Genomic DNA, 18417 nt, shown 5'->3' with positions numbered 1-18417 from the left:
TTATGGAAAATAGTGGCAAGCAAATATTTTAATATACAACTTCAGGGTGTACCCCGCCTCCTGCCCGATGACAGCTGGGATAGGCTCCAGCACGCCCGCGACCCTAGTGAGGATAAGCGGCTCAGAAACTGGATGGATGGATGAACTATTGTCCAATTTATGCTAAGAAGAAATGCTTATAACTGCTTAGAGTGAAGTAAAATTGCAATTGCAGGCCTTGAGTTTGATCTATTAATTAATCTAGATTAATCAAATTTAAGGGTTTCAACAACAATCCTTTCACACATAATGAAATGTAAGATGCATTTCATAATAGAAACACTGCGGTTCATCAATTAATGTTTCTGCCCACCCCTACTGTAGGTTATTTTGACTTTCTCCTCTTGAAAGGATTTTTTTTTCTTTTCAATTGAGTTGATTTACCTCAGATTGATTTTCTTTTTGCACATAACATTCTTGTTTTTGTTTTTTATTCCTCATTTAAAAAAGGCCATTCACGCAACAAGTCTTTCCTCATTCTTTTGAGACTTATAGTGGAAGCTGCAGCTGGACACTAATGTGGTCTGAATGGGTGGCAACAATGGAGAAAGGCTGCTATTATGAGGGTAATTGCCCACAGCAACATATTGAGAAAAAAACAACTTTGAACTCGTTCATTTTTGAAATGGTGAACTGAGTTTTCAAAGTTTGATTCGTTAACTATAAACTGAGCTAGTTTTTTTTTTTTGTAAACTGAACTTTGAGCTAGTTTGCATAGAAAATGAACTTTCACAATACGGCATGAAACTCTATCTCAGATAAAGAGACAACACATTTTAAAATTTGTATTGGACAACATTTGGGATTTTAGATACATTTTCTGTCTTTTATTAAAAAAATTTTTTGGGTATTTGGAACTTGTATATCAGATAAAAAACTCGAAGTTTTTTCATTGTACAATGTTGACAGTTTGGCTGTTTTTCTACAATTTTGGGAGCGTGTTTAAAAATATTATTTTTATTCAAAATGATTTTAAACTTAATGATTGAAAATGTTATTTACTAATAATTTCCGAATTTTGTTCTGTTTTCATTGTTTTTCGGCCTCAACTCGTGACAAAGACGCCACTTTACATGACGTCATTCCACCGTTTCGGCTCACAGCTCCTTCGGCAAACTTCGACGACTGCGCGTGCGCAGAAGGCTCGTCCACTCCACCCAATCCCACCAACCATCAGCGCCCGGCAAACATTCCTTCCGGGCGGGTTTGTGGTGACTTGTCACCGTCACAAAGTGAGCGAGAGAGCGTGGAAGAGAGAGAGAAAGAATAAAGGAAAGCGAAAGGGGGGTAGTGGCGAGGCTGTGCGACACCGACACCTCCGCCTTTTTCTTCCCCCCCCAACCCCCTCCAGCATCCTCATCACCGTCCGGCAGCAGCGTGAGTCCGTCCTCCGGCGTCCACTGGCCGCCCTTATCGTCAACATGTCCGTGACCGGCGACTTCGGGAACCCTTTAAGGAAATTCAAGCTCGTCTTTTTAGGAGAGCAGAGCGGTAAGACGTGACATTTTATTTTGGGTTTCGTGGGGAAAGTTCAGGATTTGAGGGAAGGTGGGGTCACGTGATGCCGATGTACCTGCCTGGTCACCAAGTTCATATTTGGTCAATTCGAAGTTAGCGTCAAATTCAAAGCGTATATAGTCTTTAACAAGTCTTAATGCAGTAATTTTTAGCTTTAGTATAGGCTAAGGGCGTCTCTTTTGACGCAAGTTAAGCATTTCAAGAGTTGTCATTCACTCGTCGGCGAGCCAAAATGGAGGTCAAGTGTGACGCGGTGGACGGAGTGAAGTTGTCTGACTGATACAGTCTCGGACACACTCTCGCTTGTTGTCCCGTCTGAGGACTTGAGAAGGTTCTTGGTTCGCCGTTGAAGTCAAGTTCGTCCAGCGCCCTCGTCCGAATAAAGGGTTTTTTTAAAAAAGAAAAAAAAGGGGGCGGGGGGGTGAGGGGTTTCGGTCGTCAGGATCCAAAATGGACCCTCAGTTACGCAGCTTTGTTCCACGAGATCCTTGTTTGGTCCTCCAAGCTTCCCGCTCTGACGTCACCTCGTCAACCAAAAGCATTTATAGCAGCCCAAGACTATTTAAGTCCAAAACGTGGATGCTACACTGTTAAAGATGACTAAACGGTTCGAGTGGATGCTGATAGGTCGACCTCCAAATATTTTTGTTTTTAACTTTTTTTTTTTTTTTTTCCACAATTGGAATTACTAATGATCATTTTCCCCATGAAAATGACTGTTCAAGCCTCCCTCCCAAAAACTTATTTTTTGTTTTTGTTTTTTTTTGTTCTCCCTGGGAGAAGTGTTGCACACCCTGGACTGGTGGCCCGCCAATTGTAGGGCCCACGTCGACCACCAACCGTTGACATTCACACCGATGGAATCTAGTTTAAAAAGAAAAAAACTATGAATTATGAATTTTTTGGAATGTGGGAGGAAGCCACAGTAAGCTACCAGAAGAAAACCTACGTAAGCGCAGAGAGGACATTCACACTCCTCAGAGGAAGGCTGGAGCCGAGATATTAACGCAAAATTTTGAGGCGGGCGGGCTTCCGCTAACCACTTTAATAAGCACGCCTGTGCAGTGTAATTAGAATCACAACATGAACGCTGCTTTTACAAAGGTGACTGCTGTTTTGATTGACACAGTTGGAGAAATTTCATTTGACAGTGTTTATGAATGTGGCGCGCTAGTTCGAACCCCCCAACGTCAGAACTATGAGGCGGATCTACTGACTACGCTCCACCTAGTAATATATAAATTAGGGCTGAAACGATTAATCGAATAACACTTCGAAAAGAGAGCTCCATTTTGACAAAAGTAGTCCTTTGCCGCCTTTTTGTGGCATCAAGAGGCACTCTCAAACCCTTTTAAATTGCTCTCTGATTTCTGGCCATGTTTTGCAAACTTGTAACTTTCTTAGCAGTCATGACTCATGAGTGTAGTCAACTAGTTCGAGCTAGACTTCTTTTGAGGCATATTTGAAGTGCGTTCCATCCGGTTGACTGGACTTGATTTGTCCAAACTCAAGCGTGGCAGCTGCCAGCTTGATGCGCCCGTGACTGACGTGAGCTGTAATTGCAGCCGGTGGATCCCTGCAGTTCCGCCTTGCTCATTTATTCTTACACTCCCCTGGAGTGTAGGAATAAATTCTGTGGCGGAATTAATAGAGGCTATGCTATTTCCTCTATAAAAAGTGTTTTTTCAACTTTCTGTTGTCTATAGGTTGACGTTTTCCATGCGCCACTACTTGAAACTGATTTATTTCTTAGCTTTTTATAATGTGCGAATTTTCATCACGTTGCAGGTTTCTGGGAAGCAGCCCCCATCACTTAAAAGGTCAAAGGGGATTTGCCAAGTCATTAAGTTTTCAACAGAATCACTACGCCGGGTGGGGGAAATGTTGATTCAGTTAACGCCAGCTCCCTGCCTTACTCACTTAGGAAATCATGACCCGACGCCGGGCTAAAGGTTAACAGCGCTCCAGTGATGCGCTTTAATGGATGTCGTCATGCTTATTTGTACATCAGCAGTATTTAACCAGCAGGAAATACAAACAGCACAATCAATAGGCTCACTATAATACTGCCTTATATGTACTGTACGTGTGTGTGTGTGTGTGTATATGGAAAGTCATTTGTGCATATATTCCATACCCTAAATTGATATCCAGCTTAAATTCCATGAACTAGTATGCTCTTTGTCCTCACTTATAAGTGGAACGACTAGGGGGCACTACTAAAACGACTATCTCTTACTAGTCATGTTTTTTCCGCCTCTGCCTTCCACTGCTGGATGACATTTGTACACACTAGTAGGACAACAACAGCATACTAGTAGCACAACTACATGTTACTAGTGGAGTAAAACTATGCTAGGGCACTAGTAATGAAAATGCTGTGTTGTGCTGAATTGGTAAACAAGTAAGGACAAAGAGTGTACTTGTATATGGATCTTAAGATGGATATCAAAGATATTGAATAAATGCCCAAACCGCTTTCTGTATGTGTGTAAACGCGTAGCCTAGCTTCATCGCAGTGTGTGGTGAGGAAATGTTAGTAGGCCACCACTTCCTGCACGCACGCACGCACACACACACACTCTGATTGATGCCTGAGAGCAGCCAGCGGACCTTGCAGTGCAGTGCAGCATATTGCTCCAGTGATTCAGCACGATTGTCAAAACAAGTCAAGGCAGGAGGATTACGTGACACCTCAGGCCAAAGCCATGTCTAATATTAAAGTATTGCTTTGGCGCCATCATGTTGCTCACCAAGTAATGGGAGGCGTTTCATTTAGTAAGGCCATGGCCTTGTCTAATTTTAAAAAATTGGCTTAGCCACCATTTTCTCGCATCTTTAGGCAATCAGAATGTTTTTTTGCTGTGGGTGTCAATTACGTATGCAATTTTTGTAATTCGTTGTCTCTATCCCCCACCGATTCACTAAGTCACCTACTCCCCCTAAATTCTGCAGAACATAACTAAAAATAATGCAGAAAAACTCAACTGTTCGTATTTAGCTGAGTAGTTTCTGACTTAAGCTTGCTAGTTTTGTCTCTAGTTACTTGTTCAGTTAGCTCACAGGTTAGCAGGCTAGTTTAGTCACCAGTTAATTGTTCAATTACCTCACAATTTAGCTAACTAGTTTCCAGGTTTTCTGTGCTCTTTATGGAACAACCTAAGATGGCGCCCGAACGCCCTGCTCCTCCTAATGCGCCATGTAGGCCAACATTGGCCAGTAACAGCAGCGTGGTTTTTTTTCGGGCATGGCTTCTTGAGACTTTTTGTGGGCCGACTGAGGCAAAATGTCCTCATATGTGATACTTCCTGTCTGCCTGGAGGATGAATCTAATTGTGCGCATTAAAACAACAAGTGTGTTCTCTCATAACAACCTCCTGTCTGCTTTCCTGAGGCTAATGCAATGAGGCTAATAACATGGTGTCACACCTGACTGCATTTGTTACTGTGGCCTCAATATGTACATGTGTGCATGTGCGTGCATTTGTTCATGTTTGGCCTACAGTTACAAATCTCCATTAGCCCACAACGGAGTTGAAATTGATTTTTGTTTCCTTTGTGGAATTTGCCAGCATGTTCATCCATTATTCAGAAGCTACTGGTAAATCTGCTTTAGACGTGTTGTTGTGACCATGTGCTGGCCTAGTGACATTCTCCCTTGTTCGCTAGTTTTGTCACCAGTTACTTGTTCATGGTGTCCGGCTAGTTTGTCACTTGTTCAGTTAGCTGACAAGTTTTGTCTCCCGGTGGTTGGCAAGTTTGCTCACAAGTTAGCTGGCTTGTTTTGTCTGTAACATATGTCAACAATTCTGTGAGGATAGGGTGTACCAGGGGAGGTGACCTCACGGCCATTTTGTGGTAGGCAACGGTGCCATTTGTTTGCCAACGTGTGGAGATAAACAGAAAATGTGTCTGCCTTAAGACGTTAAAAGATTCAGCTGCTTTATATAACAGGGATGACTTCGTCCTCCCTCACCCCGACCAGTGGCGACATCACACACAGCTCTCGGACGCAGATATCCTGTAAAATAGCAACATCAGAGGTGCAATACTTGTTCAGTTAGCTAGCTTGCTTTTTCATTAGTTACTTGTTAAGTTAGCTCACAGGTTAGCTGGCTATTATGTCACTAGTCGCTTGTTCAGTTAGCTAAGAAGTTTGCTGGGTATTTTCCCACATGTTCATTTAGCTCACAAGTTAGTTTTGCCACTAGTTAGTTGTTCAGTAAGATCATAAGTTAGGTGAGTAATTTGTCAATTGTTCAGTTAGCTGACAAGTTTTTCACTAATTTGTAGTTGGCTCACAGTTGTCAATAGTTGGTCTTTTCAGTCAGAAGTTAGCTGACTAGTTTGTCACTTGGTAATTTAGCTCACAAACTAAGCAACTAATTTTATCACTTGTTGTTTGGCAAGTTAACTTTCGGTTAAGTTCGGTGGCTAGTTTTCTTACTGGTTGCTTTTTCAGATCGCTCAGCTCTTAGAAGTTGAGTTTGAAATGTTCAGTTAGCTAATCTGGGTAGCGTTGGCAATAGTTGCTTGTTTAGTTAGCTCAGAAGTTACACAGACGTGTCATGTCGATTAGCCGGATCTAATTTTACACCCTGGTCCCGAATTTTGGCAACAACGTTTCACAACTGGCCGGTCCTTCCATTCCGTTTCAGTCCCTTTCACACAGTCAACACAATAAAAATAAAATAAAAATGACACTGTTAAAGGGCAGATACATTATCTCTCGTCATGTTAGTTGCCATGGTATGGCCGAGTGTAGTATTTTATACTGTATGTAATTTTTAGTCAAATCTAACATTAGACAAAGGGCTTCAGTGCCTAATAATGCTGAAGGCAATCACTGCCACACTGGCTGCTGCGTTTATCTAAAGTCAGTTCAGATGACGCGTTGATTAAAAAAATTAGCGCGGCATCATGAGAATAATCATTATCTATGTAATCACATTGTGCCTGGCAGACATTCACAGCAGGCGCGTGTATAATTAGTCTCCTTGATTAAAAGTCTTGGCGTACACAACGAAGCTCATTAGAGGTTGATGATGATGAGTCCTAAAAAGAGTTTGCAAGCCGAGCAAATGTGATCCCTTTGGGCGCCATTTGTGCCAGGGTATTAGATGATGGCAACTGGTAGCTTCTGATCCATATCGCCATGGATGTATAGCAAGAGAATCACATAAGGGAATGCTGCCTTTTCTCATTAATCTAGACCATTTATCAATGACCAAGCAGTCATTCCGTCCGGAGGAGCTGGACGAAGTGGCTAAAAAGAGGAAAGTCTGGGCTTCTCTGCTTAGGTTTTGCCGCCTTAACCCCACCCTGAATAAGCGGAAGGAAATGTATGCATAAGCAGTCATTGATTGTGGTCTGCTTCTAATTGATAAAAGCACCATCGAGTAGACGCGAATTGAGCTAAGATGTTTTCTACGTTAGTTATCAGCCACATAACGATTCCTGAATCTTTAGCCAGTGTTTTGCGCGCATGTATTTTCTTGGGGGGGGGGGGGCGTGGTACATGCAGTGGCTCATTGCATTTGCATTAGACAAATGAGACCGCACCCTCAAAACAAGCCAGGATAGAAAAGAGGGTGAAATGTGTGCTGTTAAAACACCTGAGAACTGTTTTTAATTAAATAATCTCCTTTCATGACAAATTTGCAGTCTTCGCCATTAATAACATTTTCTCTTGCAGTGGGAAAGACATCGCTGATCACTCGCTTCATGTACGACAGCTTTGACAGCACGTACCAGGTAAAAAAAAAAAAAAGCTCAAAACTACCTTCACTCACACACACAAAGACCTTCTAATACACGATCAAAAGGCGTTCAAATTAACCTCACAAAGCCTTGTTGTTTTGGTGTTCACATGGGGTATGCGGGTTATTACGTCAGAGAAATTGTAATCAGATTAGCTCCAGAAGCACAGAATTTCATTCTATGACAATTGTTCAATTTTTGGGACATATTTTCAAATGCTGTTATCATCGTGACCCTCCTTGGAATGAACACGTTTGCCGCTGACCTGAATGCTTCCGGATAAATCATTCTGAAGGAAAGTGTGGCCACAAATAGTGTGGCTGAGACTTGAAGTCGCATCGTTCATTCCTCACCCGCCTCCCTTTTTATGCTTTTAAGTGGACAGTCGGATGCTGGCCGGATAGCATCTGCTGTTTTAATAATGTCCCAGCAGAGAGCCTTGTGTTTAATAATGTCAGCCTCTGCCTCACTCTATTGTGGTGCACAAAATCTGGGAGGACTTGGGCGCCCACACGCTATCGCTAATCTTTTGCAGTTTTGTGTCGTTCTGTCTCGTTTGCATGGGGTTTGGAAAATAGGGAAGGAATCGGGACAAAATGTCAAGGTCAAATTCATCTTTGAAGGTCCTTGGAAATGTCCCAAATCACCCAAAAACCGCCATTTCAAATCAAAATGGAAGAGTTCCATTCTCTTTTTGGGCAATGGTTTTTGAGACTTTAGTTGGGTCTACTGTGAGTAGACGCAATAGTAGGAGTGATATACATGTTGAACACAAAGTGAAATTTTCATAATTGTGACATTATCAGATTTTCCTGTTTAATGGCGAGTCATCAAACTTTGAAGCCCTGTTCTGCTCGCATGCATCGATTGAAAACGCATCCATCCATCCATCCATTGTCTTTACCGCTTATCCTTTGTCATTTTGTGTCACTCATCTGTCCTAGTATACTGTACATCACACCTGCGAAGATGACACACGATAGCACCAAAGATTAGATATTCGATAAGGTTTTGGCCTGAGCACAAAACAGCGACTACATGGATAGGTTTGAAAAAAAGTTTCAATTTGCGACTGCTGAATCACAAGTAAGCGGGGCTTCACTTTAAAAAAAAAAATTCTCCTCATGTTGATTCTTAACATTCTTATTTCATGTTGTATTCATTATTAGGACTAAGTTGCACAACATGACTTTTCCAAATCCTCTTAAAGGCAAAATGTACAAATTGAATGAGAAAATGAAATGCGTGCATGGTTCTTTTTCCACAGGCAGAACGGGCAATGGACGCAGCCTGCCTGACGCACACGCTCTTTAATCATTCAAAAAGGCATCGTTAAAAATGTACAAGGATTTAATGTGTTCATGTAGCTGCCTGTGTGGGGATCCTATTTTTAACATCTGGGCCAAAAGGAACCCAGAAACCTTTGACTCAAATATTACTGTCATGTCAATACCTCAAAATGGCTTCCTTTCATGTGAAGATGATTTAACTAGATTGTACTGTGCTTATTAACCTCTGTCGCACCGCAGTTTAGTGGCCCTCACGGCATCAAAATGAGCATCTATGTAGATTAAAACTGAGTGCAAATGACTTTTTTGTCACTGGGCCAGGTTGCCTGGTTCGGCCCGCGCCGGTCGCTAGCATCGCCAAGGAAACGAGCGCGTGACGGAGCTGCTGATTTGCAAACGGGCACCCGGCTGGACCGCCTCACGTGGGCCAACACAACTCAACTCAACTACATCCCAAAAACCAACAAAAGAGAACTTAAGAAGCATAGCACCCAAAAAGTTCCTCGAACCGCAGCAAATTTCAATTTACTTCACTTGCATGTTTTCGACTGACATTTAACACATTCAAACTACGGCAGACTTAAAGTAGGGCCGCAACCTTTTATCGAGTAAATCAAATAAATAATCAAATAAGCGTTGCAGGGATCGTCTTTCCACACCGACCGTTAGATGCAACTTTGGAATCGTTTCCAACATAAAAAAGGAGATCAATTGCAGTGTGCCGACTGCAAAGCAGAACTGACTCACACGACAGCACGTCTACGATCGCCAACACAAGGAACGATTGTTGGCTAATTTAATATAGCCGACCACTGCCATTTTAATCCCTTTTTTTGAATAAACGATAACAAAATAAACATTTAATAAACATTCACACACGTTTGCCACAAGTGACGCCCAGACCGGGCAACGGTTAGTCAGTTAACAGGCAGCTGCTAACTTGAGCTCACAACAGCGAATCCTACTTTCATTCGCTGACTTTCACCTCACTCTTCAGGCCAGGCGAAAGCCATACACCCTCAAAGTCGCAGATAATAAATAGTGTAGAATGAGAGGATGGGGTCCTAAGGGAACATCACCTGCAACTCACATGCACATTTTGTTGTTTAATAATGCAGAGTCATTCAATTTATCTGATTACTCTATTCTAAAACGATTTGATAACTGCAGCCCTAGCTAAAATCACCGTTCAAACCATTTTCCCTCTTTTCTCAATCCCTCTCACTGTTAAACGTTACAGTCGGGTTTGTTTTACGAGTGGTGCCGCTGGAGATAGAAAGTACGTGTGACGTCATGTTAAAAAAAATTAAAAAGTCTGTACAGTCTGTACACTTTACACTTGTATGACAGCGAAGAACGTTAAAATGCGATTTATTAAAACATGGCCTGTACAGTTGACAAAGCTTATATGAAGGCGACAGTTTGCGCCTGAACAGAATTTAAGTACCCTCATTTTAAAATGTAAATATTGGGATTTATTTTGGGCCAGATCACCTGAGGACATCATAGCAGTTGAAGCAGTGTGCTTGGCAACGCACTGTGAACACCCCGCCAAGAAGGAACACAAAGCCATCTGCCTCGCCGGAGACAAACACACCCTTGCAGAATGATACATAACAAATAATGAACTGAAACTACGACAAGTTAGTATTTGAAGGAGCCCTGGAAATGGCCAACATGAGCCAAAAATGGCCGCTTCGAACCAGAATGGATGACTTCCTGTGTCTTTTCGGGCCTGGCTTCCTCAGACCTTTTTGTGGATATACTCATGACAGACGTGTCTACCAAATTTCATGTTGCAAGGTGAAACTGGCTTCAGGGAATTCGTTTTCAAAGACTTCTGGACAACAGGACAAGCCGGTCCAGTTGTTCTTTACTAAATGACATTGCTAACTAGTAGCCTGGCATGCACATTACAACATTTCATTTTGGGGTTTTGTAGTTCTCCATCCATGTTGACACAGGGCACTTCATTCTATCATTTCAGAATCATCTTTATTTGCCAAGTATGTCCAAAAAACACACAAGGAATTTGTCTCCGGTAGTTGGAGCCGCTCAAGTACGACAACAGACAGTCAATTGGCAGAGAACACTTTTGAGACATAAAGACAATGAGAAAAACAGTTAGAGCAGTTTGAATGACTAATGTACCAATAGTCCGGTGCAAAGGGCGCCGAGACTTCAAGGAGTGTATGCAGTTTTAAAGTGACCTGTAGCGCGATAATCTGGGACAATGTCGATTGTGCAAATGTTGCAGATACTCCGCAGTCAGTGTGCAAGTGGGGCAGATGCTACTCTGGCATGAGTGGCCAGTATTGGTCAACAACAGATATGCAAATAGTGCAGCGTGGCGAGACAACCACAGTGAGTGCACGAGTACTGTATAATTGACCTGACAGAAATGTGACAACAAACTCAAGACAAAAAAAATGGCAGCATGTTGCCATGGAATTCTAGGTTAGCTGTTTAAGAAGTTGATTGCAAGAGGGAAGAAACTGTTGGAATGTCTGCTAGTTCTAGTTTGCATTGATCGGTAGCGCCTACCTGAGGGAAGGAGCCGGAAGAGCCGGTGACCGGGATGTGGAGTGTCCATGAGGATTTTGCACGCTCTTGTCTTAGTTTTGGCAGCGTGCAAGTTCTCAAGGGTGGGTAGGGGGGTACCGACAATCCTTTCAGTACTTTTGATTGTCCGTTGCAGTCGGAGTTTGTCCTTTTTTGTAGCAGCACCAAACCAGACTGTGATGGAAGAACACCGGACTGATTCGATGACCGCTGTGTAGAACTGCCTCAGCAGCTCCCGTGGCAGGCCGTGCTTCCTCAGAAGCCGCAGGAAGTACATCCTCTGCTGGGCCTTTTTGAGGACGGGGTTGATGTTGATCGCCCCCTTCAGGCCCTGAGAGACTGTAATTCCCAGGAACTTGAAGGTCTCGACGGTTGACACAAGGCAGCTGGACAACGTGCGGGGCAGCTGTGGCGAAGGATTTCTTTGGAAAAGCTGTATTTCTCATATTTTTGTCTGCCTATCAACTAAGGTTGCAAAGGGTTGGAATATTTCCAGAAAGGTTTCCAGTAAATAGACATGAACAATCATACAATTTAAAAGCATGACATTTTAACAGTGAAACCTTATCAAGTTTTAAAATTTTGGTTGAACTATTAATATTTTTATTGATGAAAAAAAACATAAATGTTAAGTTTAACATTACTTGTCCCCACGACTCATTCAAAAATTAACTAATTCCCATAAATTCAAGTGAATTCCCATGGTAAGTTTCATACTATGAACATCCCTGAGATTTTGCAACCCTACTAATGAACTCTTGTATGGATTTCTTCTCTCCGCTAAACAAGGCAACAATCGGAATTGACTTCCTGTCGAAAACCATGTACCTGGAGGACCGAACGGTAAGTTCATTAGTCCATGCTTGTGATGTTGTCTGGCATTAAACATATTCACTGTGTACGTCTTGTTGGTGGTCAAACCTTCAGGTGCGGTTGCAGCTCTGGGACACTGCGGGACAAGAGCGCTTCAGGAGCCTCATCCCGAGCTACATACGAGACTCCACGGTGGCCGTGGTCGTCTACGACATTACAAGTGGGTTTCGTAGCTTCCTCAAACATAAACATGGACGCCCACAGCGTTGTTTAGCAACCACATGTAAAAATGTGACAACAGGGTTTATAGTATTATCCCTTGAACACACATTTTTTAAACTCATTCAAACACACTTAAACCTATTAAAACAAGCTTCTTAAAATATTCTTGAGTACTTGTTCACACTCTCGCTGTCAAGTAATTTGACACTATCGCATAACAACCATTTAGGAAATGAAAAGACCCTCGCTTGCAGTTTTCCAAATAAGAGGCACAGAGTGCTTGCTTCAAGCTGTTTCTCACTCCCAGTTGAAATTTAATGTAAAACTGACATGAAACAAAATATTATCAAACATTGTATATTTAAACACTAAAATGTTCAACCAAACCATTTCATTTTGTCTAATAAAGCTCCGCTAGCTTAGTGCTAACGAAATAGAAACTATTATGCAACTATTCTTGTCAGGTGCGCGGCAAGCTACGCAGAGGTGCTGCACGGGGCAATTCGTCGGTCACGTGATGCAATGCGGCCGTTGTCGGCCGTGCGACCGCTGGAGTATAAAGAGGCCTTTACTCTTCGTCTTGCTTCTTGTTTCATTTCTTCCAGTAGAGCTCAGTGCTGCCCAGCATGTTGTGGCACAACGTGGTACTACACTAAAGAGGCGCAACTTTACTAAATTCCGACTTCCGGATGCTATATAATTTTTTTTTATTTTTTTTAAATACATAAATCGCTTAAAAATCAGTAGAACAGTTTGTGGGAGGAGTAAAACTATTCAAAAATGTTTTTTATGTGGTCTCTATATTGCTGCGTTTAACCCAGTGTATATAAATTGAAGGTAAAGTATGGTCCTAACGCCTCGCCTTGTCTCAACAGACGTGAATTCCTTCCAGCAGACGTCCAAATGGATTGACGACGTGCGGACGGAGAGAGGAAGTGACGTTATCATCATGCTGGTGGGCAACAAAACAGACCTGGCAGACAAGAGGTGCGTGCTGCCTAACAGGAGAGAAACGGACCTAGTCTATTTTTGGACCAGGGTTATGCAATCTTCTCTGTGACGACGATCACGACGACGATGATGATGATGATGAGGATGAGGATGAGGAAGCCTCTGAGTCGCTTCAGTTGCAGCACACATACACGTGCGCGAACATACTGAAGTAGCAGTGGTCAGGTGACACTGTTACATAAATATATTTTTGGGGTCATTGTTTCCCATAGGAAATAAGAAATCACTGTCAGAGGTGTTATTTTTTTTTTAAAGCTTGACAGCCCTAACCCTGCTTTAAAAACCTAATTTCCAACATTTATGTGAAGCTGTAACCCTGAATTGAAACCCAACCCTTCCTTAAAACCCCAACTTGGACCCCAAACCTTTTCTGAAACCCTAACCCTGGCTTGAAGCCTTGCTTTGAAATACTGTTTAAAACCCTACTTTGAAAGTGTAAGGATAAGATCACCTCTGCTACTTGTAAGACGTAAAAACAAATCAAAAGACAAAAGGTGGAGCTTAAAGTTCCTAATGAGAATGATGCCGCCTGCGTTGACGCTGGAATCTCTCCCTGCTTTGTGCATGATGTCACTCCCTGTGTACGCCCCGCAGGCAAATTAGCATCGAGGAAGGCGAGCAGCGGGCTAAAGAGCTCAGCGTCATGTTCATCGAGACCAGCGCCAAGACGGGCCACAACGTCAAACAGGTGACACACTACCTCAGCATCAAAGAAAAGGACAGCTATGTCACTTTACCGTTTTTAAAGTGCATTTATTTTATTTATTGATTTTTAGATTAATTTAGCGAGCAAAAATTTGATTTCCCGGTGAGCTTCAGACACTCCCCTACTAGATGGCGGCAGTGAACTTCACATCCGACCATGATCAGTTTTTTTGTGCTCGTTTGTAACAGTTTTTGTTTTTAAAAATGTTTGTCAACCGTGGCTCCGAAGAAAGCAGGAGGAAAAAAGTAGCAAATCAGACATTTTCTTTACATTCTATTTGATTATGTTACAGTGGTTCCTTGAGATACGATTGATCTCAAGGCCATTGAAATGAATGGAAATGCTATTAATCTGTTCCTGCCTCGTCCAAAAAACGGAAATGTTTGTGTTTTTTAATTAGGAAAAATAGCACTCTATAATATTGTACTTTATAAAAGCATGAGTAATAACATAATTCTGGACCAATCCCGAAAACGATCCATGAATTTGCTGGGTTTAAGAAAAAAAAAATCCCATTGCAATTAAAAAAAAAATAATAATAATAATAATAAATTAATTCTAAATGGGGGTCAATTATGTGGGCATTTTTGCTATAACTGTAAGTGACTCAGAAGGTTGCTGTAATATTTATATATATATATATATATATATATTTATAATTTTGTAAAATATATATACCTGTGAGTATTGTTATGTCAACATGAGTTACCTGGCTACGTTTTACTGCGTGTTTGTATATAGTACAATACTGTAGAGTGTTATTTGTCTTATTTAAAACCATGTTACAAAAACGTTTTCTGTTTTTTGGGGGGCGCTGGATTGGATTAATGGCATCTCAATTAAATGAGTGTCCTTGATTGCTATGGTGAAAGTATTCTGTTTCATCGGATGGGAGAATCACTTGAATGTTTTGAACTCCTGCTTTTTCTTGCAGCTGTTCCGCCGCGTGGCCTCCTCTCTTCCCGGCATCGAGAGCGTGCAGGAGACTGGCAAACAAGGCAGTATCCTTTTTTGTTTGTTTGTTTTCCTCAAATATGTGCACCAAGACATGTTGAAATGGCATAACTCCAGCGGCGGGAGGCTGACTGCTAACAATGCTAGCTAACCCCTGCCATGTTTTGCAGCCTTCATGCCAAGCGGTACGGTTCGGTACGGTATACAAATAGAAGCCCACACGAGCACAGCATCAGTAACGTCCCTCTACAATATTTCCATGTAAATTGACAGGACACAAAATGTGATTTTGGCACTAAATCCAGTGAAACGTCAGCCTTGGTAAACATTTTACTGATGGTAAACGGCACCACCAAGTGGTGATAACGGGGTACTATGGCACAAATACTGCCAAATTTGAGAGCCTTGCTTGAAACCCTAATTTCGGACTCTTGATTGAAGCCTGAACCATGGCTTAAAACCTTAATTTGTTCATTTGAAATCCTAACCCCTGATTGACACCCTCAGCAAGGCTTTGAACCCTAAATTGAAACCCTAACTGGAAAACCAAACCCTGGTTTGAAACTCTACTTTGAAACCCTATCCCTACTTTGAAACCATAACTTGAAACCTTGACCCTTGTTTGAGACCCCAATTTTAAAGCCCTGGCCTTGAAACGCTAACTTGCAAACCATAAAATGTACTTTGAAACCCTAATGTAAAACCCAAACCCTGACTTGACCCAAGCCTGTCCCAGCCTTTTTGGAACGTGTTGCAGCCATAACATTCTAAGTTAATGATTATTTGCTAAAAGCAGTCAAGTTTATCAGTTTGAACATTCAATATCTTGTCTTTGTAGTGTATTCAATTAAATATAGGTTGAACATGATTTGTAAATCATTGTTTTTATTGATGTTTAACACAATGTCCCAACTTCATTGGAATTGGCGTTGTACTATTTGTTGTTTGAAACACTAATTTGAAACTATAACTTGTAACCCTGATTTAAAACAATACTAATCCCTAATTTGAAACCCTGAGGCTTTGTTGAGATCCTAATTTGAATCCCAGTTTTGTTTTGAAAGCTTCACCCAACCTTGAAACCCTCATTGTAAATCCAACCCAGGCTCTAAAAGCAAATTTAAACCGTAACCTTGACATGAAACCCTAATTTGAAACACACAATAGTAACTTGAACCCTGTCTTGACATAACTCCACATTGTTTGTATTGGTATTATTATGGTTATCGAACTGACTAGCTCTGGTTCATTATGAAAATTAAATTTCCTTAACGATGGCCTCCAGTGATTGACATCAAGCTGGACAAAGCTCAGGAGCCGCAGACGAACGAGGCTGGCTGCTCCTGTTAATAGCCGCTAGCATTAGTAGCTAGCGGTCATGATGTCTACCCTCCCCACCCAGACACTCTTATGTTGTGGCTTCTTATTGGTTAACATCCCGACTGCTGGTCAGTGCTTCCAGAGAGCAATATGTCAACGTTGAAGCTGCCAAAAACAAACAAGTTTACAAACAAGCTGCTGCTGCTTTTTTCTTTTTTTTTTTTTTTTTTTTTCTCCTTTTTTCTTTTTTTGTCCTGATCAAGTCCTCTCCATGCTTTGTTTTTGTATTTTTATATTCAGGGACAATTCTCTCCATGTTTGGAGCCCCTAACTTTAAAACAAACATCCACGCTTATGGACTGTCCATGCATGCTTCTCTATATGTCAGGTAACGTCTCACTCACACACACACACACACACACACACACACAAATGTTGGACTTTGCATAGTTTCTATACGTGACTGATGTGTATCACTTTGTGCTTTGTGTACACGCAACATTCGGGCATTGTCACGAATGCATTCTGGGATGTGTAAATATGTACGTTGATGTGAAGGCCAAGATACACCTGGTAAAGTGTTTGGACCACACCGGAAACGTCTACAGTGGAACCTCTAGAGTCCAATTAGGAATGTGACCCAAATACACTTCGAAAGTCAGACAACAAACAGATTTGGAATTATGACCTTGTAATAGACTTGAACAGACCTCAGATGAGCGAGCAGCAAAGGATTAACTTGTGCTTTTGTCTGTTCTTTGCCATTTTTGTGACACTCTTAAAACAATTATTGTCACCAATCTTTGGACTAGACATTTGCCCAGACTTTAGTTCAGATCTTTTTTTTTTTTTTGCAGATCTTGATCCATATTTTTGTACAGATCCCGATCCAGACTATTGTCAAAACTGTAGGTCAGACGTATGTCTAGACATTATCTCAGATCTTGGTCATTGTTTCAGATCTTTGGTCAAGACATTGTTTAAAATTTCAGTCCAGATTTTTACCCAGATCTTGATCCAGACCTTTTCTACACCTTGGTTGAAATTTTGGTCCAGACATTGGCCCAGATCTTGGTCTAGACATTAAGTCAAGGCATTGCTCCAGACCTTGGCCCAGATCTTATTCAAGAGTTTGGTCCAGACCTTGGTCCAGATTTTTGTCTGAACATTTCTCCAGATGTTGCTCCATGTTATTGTCCAGACTTTGGTAGAGACTTTGAGGAATATCTAGGTCCGGACTTTTGCCCAGGTCTTGATCCAGACCTTGGTCAAAACTTTGGTCCAGAACTTGGCCCAGATCTTGGTATTGCGCCACATTTTGGTCCAGACATTTGTTCAGACTTGGATGCGGATCTTATTCAGACCTTGGTCCAGACTTTGGTATCTTAGAGGTTCCGCTGTATTTGTTGTTTTATTTGTTGTTTTTCTTCCTTTTAGAGGTTCCACTATATTTGTTTTGTTTTTTTCTTTGGCGGGGGGGCAAAATGTTTTAAAATTGAATTTTTTTTATTTTAAAAAGTTTTTATCAGGTTGAGACTTGGAAGTCAGGGAAGACACCTTGACAGTGAACCCTAACACACTTTGCTGCTTATCATTTCATATTCATTATTTTACAACAGGAATGTAGGACAACACACAGCCTTACTGTGGGATGAGCACTTTTTTCTTTTTCTTTTTTTAAATTGAAAGAGGATTTTACAGATGGTTCTTTGTATTTATTGCTGGTGAATAGGAACCCTGGTGTCCATATGTCAACATTTGTGAGCATTGTAGTGATGCTTTTGCATTGAGGGGGCGGGACCACAGCTCTCCTCTCACTGACTGTACAGAGCATGTCGCTATTAAACATGTCTTATTGCCAAACACCACACGGCTCTGTGCTTATTCAGACAGACCTGAACTAGAACTTGGTCCAGATCCTGGTCCCAATTTTATTCAAGACATTTTTCCAGACTTCTGTCTACACTTGGGAACTAATTTGGTACAGGTCCTGGTCTATTCTTTGTTCCAGACTTTTGTCCAGAGCCTAGTCAAGACGATGGTTCAGACAATGGTGCAGACATTGGTCCAGACATCTGTGCAGATCTTGGACCAATTTTTGTCCAGATCGTGGTCTAGACTTATGTCCACACCTTTGTCCAGACTTTAGTACAATCCTCTGTCCAGAATCCAAATCTTTTTCCTGATTTTTGTCAGTCAAGGCGATAGTCCAATCTTTGGTTC

At 41.7% G+C, this 18417-nt stretch overlaps 1 protein-coding gene across 2 annotated transcripts; it reads left to right on the top strand.

Moving 5' to 3' along the window:
* The first annotated feature begins 1171 nt into the window (after positions 1 to 1171).
* On the top strand, positions 1172 to 18059 carry rab6ba (RAB6B, member RAS oncogene family a). 2 transcript variants are annotated; one of them, XM_061683392.1, is made up of 8 exons: positions 1172 to 1530; positions 7253 to 7311; positions 11958 to 12011; positions 12096 to 12201; positions 13079 to 13190; positions 13809 to 13902; positions 14855 to 14921; positions 16160 to 18059. In XM_061683392.1, exons 1-8 carry the CDS (start codon positions 1461 to 1463, stop codon positions 16222 to 16224), a joined length of 627 nt encoding a protein of 208 aa, XP_061539376.1. In that variant the 5' UTR covers positions 1172 to 1460; the 3' UTR covers positions 16225 to 18059. The 2 variants fall into 2 exon arrangements, with proteins under 2 accessions (XP_061539376.1, XP_061539377.1); XM_061683393.1 differs by having other exon boundaries at positions 1501 to 1530; positions 8928 to 12011.
* The last annotated feature ends 358 nt before the right edge of the window (positions 18060 to 18417 follow it).

The sequence above is a fragment of the Phycodurus eques genome, chromosome 8, assembly GCF_024500275.1.
Source record: "Phycodurus eques isolate BA_2022a chromosome 8, UOR_Pequ_1.1, whole genome shotgun sequence".
Taxonomy (NCBI): domain Eukaryota; kingdom Metazoa; phylum Chordata; class Actinopteri; order Syngnathiformes; family Syngnathidae; genus Phycodurus; species Phycodurus eques.
The sequence above is the reverse complement of the archived record's forward strand: the minus strand, read 5'-3'. Positions and strand labels throughout refer to the sequence as shown.

Coding starts and splice junctions, on each gene's coding strand:
- rab6ba (XM_061683392.1), top strand. CDS start 1,461: ATGTCCGTGACCGGCGACTTCGGGAACCCTTTAAGGAAATTCAAGCTC. Junction 1,531..7,252: donor CTTTTTAGGAGAGCAGAGCG/GTAAGACGTGAC, acceptor TTTCTCTTGCAG/TGGGAAAGACATCGCTGATC. Junction 13,191..13,808: donor ACAGACCTGGCAGACAAGAG/GTGCGTGCTGCC, acceptor TACGCCCCGCAG/GCAAATTAGCATCGAGGAAG.